This window comes from Salvelinus fontinalis, chromosome 39, assembly GCF_029448725.1.
Source record: "Salvelinus fontinalis isolate EN_2023a chromosome 39, ASM2944872v1, whole genome shotgun sequence".
In the NCBI taxonomy this organism is placed as follows: Eukaryota; Metazoa; Chordata; class Actinopteri; order Salmoniformes; family Salmonidae; genus Salvelinus; species Salvelinus fontinalis.
Window position 1 is genome coordinate 3,490,563 of NC_074703.1, and position 7,583 is coordinate 3,498,145.

The 7,583-nt window shown below is 49.1% G+C and overlaps 1 protein-coding gene across 1 annotated transcript in view; it reads right to left on the reverse strand.

Annotated features, from left to right (window-relative positions):
• LOC129838341 (carboxypeptidase M-like) overlaps window positions 1-1,258 on the reverse strand; it is a 49,815-nt gene extending 48,557 nt beyond the window's left edge. Inside the window, exons 1-2 of the mRNA XM_055905277.1 lie at window positions 1,247-1,258; window positions 826-995 (exon numbers count right to left, since the gene is read on the reverse strand). Of these exons, the coding sequence (XP_055761252.1) occupies window positions 826-995; window positions 1,247-1,258 (182 nt within the window). The remainder of the gene's footprint in view (window positions 1-825; window positions 996-1,246) is intronic.
• Window positions 1,259-7,583: the final 6,325 nt, after the last annotated feature.

Consider the following 7,583-nt stretch of genomic DNA (forward strand, 5'->3'; position numbering starts at 1 on the left):
ACAACCCATGATGTCCCTCCAGCCACGGTGACTAAAACACAACCCATGATGTTCCTCCAGCCACGGTGACTAAGATACAACCCATGATGTTCCTCCAGCCACGGTGACTAAAACACAACCCATGATGTTCCTCCAGCCACGGTGACCGTAAGACACAACCCATGATTTTCCTCCAGCCACGGTGACTAAGATACAACCCATGATGCCCCTCCAGCCACGGTGACTAAAACACAACCCATGATGTCCCTCCAGCCACGGTGACTAAAACACAACCCATGATGTTCCTCCAGCCACGGTGACTAAAACACAACCCATGATGTTCCTCCAGCCACGGTGACTAAGATACAACCCATGATGTTCCTCCAGCCACGGTGACTAAGATACAACCCATGATGTTCCTCCAGCCACGGTGACTAAGACACAACCCATGATGCTCCTCACTATCTCACCTCCCCTGGGAGTACATGCAGTCCCATGATGCTCCTCACTATCTCACCTCCCCTGGGAGTACATGCAGTCCCATGATGCTCCTCACTATCTCACCTGCCCTGGGAGTACATGCAGTCCCATGATGCTCCTCACTATCTCACCTCCCCTGGGAGTACATCCAGTCCCATGATGCTCCTCACTATCTCACCTCCCCTGGGAGTACATGCAGTCCCATGATGCTCCTCACTATCTCACCTCCCCTGGGAGTACATGCAGTCCCATGATGCTCCTCACTATCTCACCTCCCCTGGGAGTACATGCAGTCCCATGATGCTCCTCACTATCTCACCTCCCCTGGGAGTACATGCAGTCCCATGATGCTCCTCACTATCTCACCTCCCCTGGGAGTACATGCAGTCTCTGCTGGAGGACTCGAAGCCGTCGGGGTTCATGGAAACCAGGATGTGGACGCGGGTGCTGTTCAGGAGGCGGGTCACCAGCGGGTCGCTAAGGTAACCACGGGTCAGGTGATCGATCAGCTGGAGCAGGAGAACTCTGCCCACCACCTAAAAGGGAGAAGCATTGATACAGTTACAACCATAGAGATCCTATTGACTTACCAGAGGGCCATGTCATAAACCCTCAAAGTTCCATAACGGGAAGAAAATAAAAAGGCATGCGATATCGGAAATTCTGTAATAGAATTATTGTCAACCTAAAATATTGTCATATAATTATAAATACATTTTATACCAATTGTCTGTATAATTAGTCTATAAAATATATGTAAACAGACCATGAATGTAGACAATCTGACCTTTAATGACATAAGATTCTAGTATTCTAATTCAATGGTTACAACAGTGTTTTAGGTAATGGTATACTTTATGCTGTCTCAGAAAATGTAGTCAACAAACCCTAGACACACTGAAAGAAACACTGTCAGAACGACTGCAGCAGATAAAACACTGAATGAACTGAGACACATTGTCAGAACGTCAGAGACCCTCCCTACAGGTGAACCCACATTCTACTGTCTGAGACCTTCCCTACTGGTGAACCCACGTAAGGATAATTTAAAAAATGTAATTCCGCGATTGTATTAAGAATTAAATTGTCTATCAATCGCTGTCCACCCTGTATTTTTTAGTCAAGTTTATGAGTATTTATGTATAAGACTAGATCACTGTCTAATATGGTGCAGGACATTTTCTGACCAGCTGAGCTACTTTTGTCATTGTCTAACCATGATTTTGGTGGCTAAATATGCACATTTTCGAACAAACTCTATATGTATGTTGTAATATGATGTTACAGGAGTGTCATCTGAAGAATTCTGAGAAGGTTAGTGAAAAAATTTATATATTTTGGCGATGATTACGTTATTGCTCTCTTTGGCTAGAATCAATGCTCTGGTAATGTTTGCACATGTGGTATGCTAATATAACGATTTATTGTGTTTTCGCCGTAAAACACTTAGAAAATCTGAAATGTTGTCTGAATTCACAAGATCTGTGTCTTTCCATTGCTATGTGCTGTGTATTTTTAAGAAATGTTTTATGATGAGTAAATTGGTAATACACGTTGCTCTGTATAGTAATTCTAGGAGCTTTGGTGAGATTTGTGATGCTGGCTGCAATGGCAAACTATGATTTATACCTGAAATATGCACATTTTTCTAACAAAACCTATCCTATACCATAAATATGTTATCAGACTGTCATCTGATGAGGTTTTTTCTTGGTTAGTGGCTATCAATATCTTAGTTTAGCCGAATTGGTGATAGCTACTGGAGAGAAAATGGTGGACAAAGAAAATGGTGATTTTTGCTAACGTGTTTAGCTAATAGATTTACATATTGTGTCTTCCCTGTAAAACATTTAAAAAATCTGAAATGGTGGCTTTATTCACAGGATCTGTATCTTTCATTAGGTGTCTTGGACTTGTGATTTAATGATATTTAGATGCTACTATTTAATTGTGACGCTATGCTAGCGATGCTAATCAGTGTGTGTGTGGGGGGGGGGGGGGGGATGGGTGCTCCCGGACCCGAGGTAGAGGCTCGTCAAAGGTTAACCAACCAGCTAAACTAATCCTCTACATGGTTAATGTGGTCCTGCTGTTATCCCTCTTCAGTCTGTATAACAATCACACTGCTGCTCACCTGACGCTGCCGTCAACCACCCGGCGCTGCCGTCAACCACCCGGCGCTGCCGTCAACCACCCGGCGCTGCCGTCAACCACCCGGCGCTGCCGTCAACCACCCGGCGCTGCCGTTAACCACCCGGCGCTGCCGTCAACCACCCGGCGCTGCCGTCAACCACCCGGCGCTACAGGTTGGTTTGTGACACAGACAGACTGTCTAATGTATTGTGTCCCCAGGACATCTCCAGGCTGGTTTGTGACACAGACAGACTGTCTAATGTATTGTGTCCAGGACATCTCCAGGCTGGTTTGTAACACAGACAGACTGTCTAATGTATTGTGTCCAGGACATCTCCAGGCTGGTTTGTAATACAGACAGACTGTCTAATGTATTGTGTCCAGGACATCTCCAGGCTGGTTTGTAATACAGACAGACTGTCTAATGTATTGTGTCCAGGACATCTCCAGGCTGGTTTGTAATACAGACAGACTGTCTAATGTATTGTGTCCAGGACATCTTCAGGCTGGTTTGTAATACAGACAGACTTTATAATGTATTGTGTCCAGGACATCTTCAGGCTGGTTTGTAATACAGACAGACTTTATAATGTATTGCGTCCAGGACATCTTCAGGCTGGTTTGTAATACAGACAGACTTTATAATGTATTGTGTCCAGGACATCTCCAGGCTGGTTTGTAATACAGACAGACTGTCTAATGTATTGTGTCCAGGACATCTCCAGGCTGGTTTGTAATACAGACAGACTGTCTAATGTATTGTGTCCAGGACATCTTCAGGCTGGAGAGCGGGAGTACGGGCAGGCGCCGTGTTACGCAGTAGAGCGCACGGTGTCTCCTGTACGAGTGCATAACCCAGTGCGGGTTATTCCACCTCCCCGCACTGGTAGGGCTAGATTGGGCATTGAGCCAGGTGTCATGAGGCCGGCTCAACGTGTCTGGTCTCCAGTGCGTCTCCTCGGGCCGGCATACATGGCACCTGCCTTACGCATGGTTTCCCCGGATCGCCTACATAGGCCGGTGCTGGTTATTCCACCTCCCCGCACTGGTCGGGCGACCGGGAGCATTCAACCAGGTAAGGTTGGGCAGGCTCAATGCTCAAGAGTGCCAGTACGCCTGCACGGTCCGGTATTTCCGGCGCCACCTCCCCGCCCCAGCCTAGTACCTACAGTGCCTACACTACGCACTAGGCTACCAGTGCGTCTCCTGAGCCCTGTTCCTCCTCCACGCACTCTCCCTGTAGTGCGTGTATCCAGTTCGGTGCCTCCAGTTCCGGCACCACGCACTAAGCCTCCTGTGCGTCTCCAGAGCCCTGTACACACTGTTTCTTCTCCCCCTACTAATCCTGATGTGCTTGCCCTCAGCCCGGTGCCACCAGTGCCGGTACCACGCACCAGGTATAGAGTGGGCTTTGAGAGTCCAGTGTGCCCTGTCCCTGCTCCCCGCACTAGCATGAAGGTGCGTGTCCTTAGCCCGGTGCCTCCAGTTCCGGCACCACGCACCAGGTCTACAGTGCGCCTTATCCGGCCAGAGCCATCCGTCTCCCCAGCGCCATCTGAGCCATCCGTCTCCCCAGCGCCATCTGAGCCATCCGTCTCCTCAGCGCCATCTGAGCCATCCGTCTGCAATGAGCCTGCAAAGCCGCCCGTCTGCAATGAGCCTGCAAAGCCGCCCGTCTGCCATGAGCCTGCAAAGCCGCCCGTCTGCCATGAGCCTACAGAGCCGTCCGCCAGACAGGAGCCGCTAGAGCCGCCCGCCAGACAGGAGCCGCTAGAGCCGTCCGTCAGACAGGATCCGCCAGAGCCGCCAACCAGACAGGATCTGCCAGAGCCGCCAACCAGACAGGATCTGCCAGAGCCGCCAACCAGACAGGATCTGCCAGAGCCGCCAACCAGACAGGATCTGCCAGAGCCGCCAGACAGACAGGATCTGCCAGAGCCACCAGCGAGCCATGAGCAGCCAGAGCCGTCAGAGAGCCATGAGCGTCCAGAGCCGTCAGCCTGCCATGAGCGTCGAGAGCCGTCAGCCTGCCATGAGCGTCGAGAGCCGTCAGCCTGCCATGAGCGTCGAGAGCCGTCAGCCTGCCATGAGCGTCGAGAGCCGTCAGCCTGCCATGAGCGTCGAGAGCCGTCAGCCTGCCATGAGCGTCGAGAGCCGTCAGCCTGCCATGAGCGTCGAGAGCCGTCAGCCTGCCATGAGCGTCGAGAGCCGTCAGCCAGCCATGAGCGTCGAGAGCCGTCAGCCTGCCATGAGCGTCCAGATTCGTCAGTCAGCCAGGAGCTGCCCTTCAGCCAGAAACGGCTATATACCCAGAACTGCCCCTCAGTCCAGAGCTGTCTCTCTGTCCGGAGCTGCCCCTCTATCCTGATCTCCCTCTCTATCTTGAGCTACCTCTATTTTCTGATCTATCCCTCTGTCTGGTGCTATCCCTCTGTCTTGATTTATCTCTCTGTCCCGGTGCTGTCCCTGTCATTGATGTTACTAAGAGGATTTTGTGGGGGTAAATTGAGGGTGGACATTTTTAGGGGGAGAGGGAGGCTAGGATTGATTATGGTGGGGTGGGGACCTCGCCCGGAGCCTGAGCCACCACCGTGGTCAGATGCCCACCCAGACCCTCCCCTAGACTTTGTGCTGGTGCGCCCGGAGTTCGCACCTTATGGGGGGGGTTATGTCACGTTCCTGACCTATTTCTGTTAGTTTGTTATATGTGTTAGTTGGTCAGGACGTGAGTTTGGGTGGGCATTCTATGTTTTCTGTTTCTATGTTGGTTTTTGGGTTGCCTGGTATGGCTCTTAATTAGAGGCAGGTGTTTGGCGTTCCTCTAATTAAGAGTCATATTTAGGTAGGCGTTGTCACAGTGTTCGTTGTGGGTGATTGTCTTCCGTGTCTGTGTCTGTACACCACGCGGGACTGTTTACGGTTTGTTCGGTTTGTGTAGCCTATGTTTCCTATTCGTGCGTTCTTCTTGTTTTATGTAAGTTCGTCGTCTAGGTCTGTCTACACCGTTTTGTTGTTTTGTTAGTTTAGTCAAGTTCGTGTTTTCGTTAATAAAATATGTCATTTCACTACGCTGCGCCTTGGTTCCCTCAATACTCCTCCTCTTCAGATGAAGAGGAGGAGGACTGCCGTTACAGTCTAATGTATTGTGTCCCAGGACAACACAGACAGACTGTCTAATGTATTGTGTCCAGGACATCTCCAGGCTGGTTTGTAATACAGACAGACTTTATAATGTATTGTGTCCAGGACATCTCCAGGCTGGTTTGTAACACAGACAGACTTTATAATGTATTGTGTCCAGGACATCTCCAGGCTGGTTTGTAATACAGACAGACTGTCTAATGTATTTTGTCCAGGACATCTCCAGGCTGGTTTGTAATACAGACAGACTGTCTAATGTATTGTGTCCAGGACATCTCCAGGCTGGTTTGTAATACAGACAGACTGTCTAATGTATTTTGTCCAGGACATCTCCAGGCTGGTTTGTAATACAGACAGACTAATGTATTGTGTCTCAGGACATCTCCAGGCTGGTTTGTAACAGACTGTCTATGACTAACAAACCCCCCCCCCCCTCTCTCTCTGAGGATCACTTCTGCGGATGGGAGTGTGTGTGTGCGCTCACGCCTGTGTGTATGTGTGCACACGTGTGTGTGTGTGTGTGCGTCAGAGATCCTTTATTGTAAGCATGCGAGGCCAATGAGGGGCTGGTGATAAGTGTCTGTTGCCCCTCTTCCTTTGACCAAGCTGGGATAATGATGAGCCAGCTACACAAGCCGGGATAATGATGAACCAGCTACACAAGCTGGGATAATGATGAACCAGCTACACAAGCTGGGATAATGATGAACCAGCTACACAAGCTGGGATAATGATGAACCAGTTACACAAGCTGGGATAATGATGAACCAGCTACACAAGCTGGGATAATGATGAACCAGCTACACAAGCTGGGATAATGATGAACCAGCTACACAAGCTGGGATAATGACGACCCAGCTACACAAGCTGGGATAATGATGAACCAGCTACACAAGCTGGGATAATGATGAACCAGCTACACAAGCTGGGATAATGATGAACCAGCTACACAAGCTGGGATAATGATGAACCAGCTACACAAGCTGGGATAATGATGAACCAGCTACACAAGCTGGGATAATGATGAACCAGTTACACAAGCTGGGATAATGATGAACCAGCTACACAAGCTGGGATAATGATGAACCAGCTACACAAGCTGGGATAATGATGAACCAGCTACACAAGCTGGGATAATGATGAACCAGCTACACAAGCTGGGATAATGATGAACCAGCTACACAAGCTGGGATAATGATGAACCAGCTACACAAGCTGGGATAATGATGAACCAGCTACACAAGCTGGGATAATGATGAACCAGCTACACAAGCTGGGATAATGACGAACCAGCTACACAAGCTGGGATAATGATGAACCAGCTACACAAGCTGGGATAATGATGAACCAGCTACACAAGCTAGGATAATGATGAACCAGCTACACAAGCTGGGATAACGATGAACCAGCTACACAAGCTGGGATAATGATGAACCAGCTACACAAGCTGGGATAATGATGAACCAGCTACACAAGCTGGGATAATGATGAACCAGCTACACAAGCTGGGATAATGATGAACCAGTTACACAAGCTAGGATAATGATGAACCAGCTACACAAGCTGGGATAACGATGAACCAGCTACACAAGCTGGGATAATGATGAACCAGCTACACAAGCTGGGATAATGATGAACCAGCTACACAAGCTGGGATAATGATGACCCAGCTACACAAGCTGGGATAATGATGAACCAGCTACACAAGCTGGGATAACGATGAACCAGCTACACAAGCTAGGATAATGATGAACCAGCTACACAAGCTGGGATAACGATGAACCAGCTACACAAGCTGGGATAATGATGAACCAGCTACACAAGCTGGGATAATGATGAACCAGCTACAC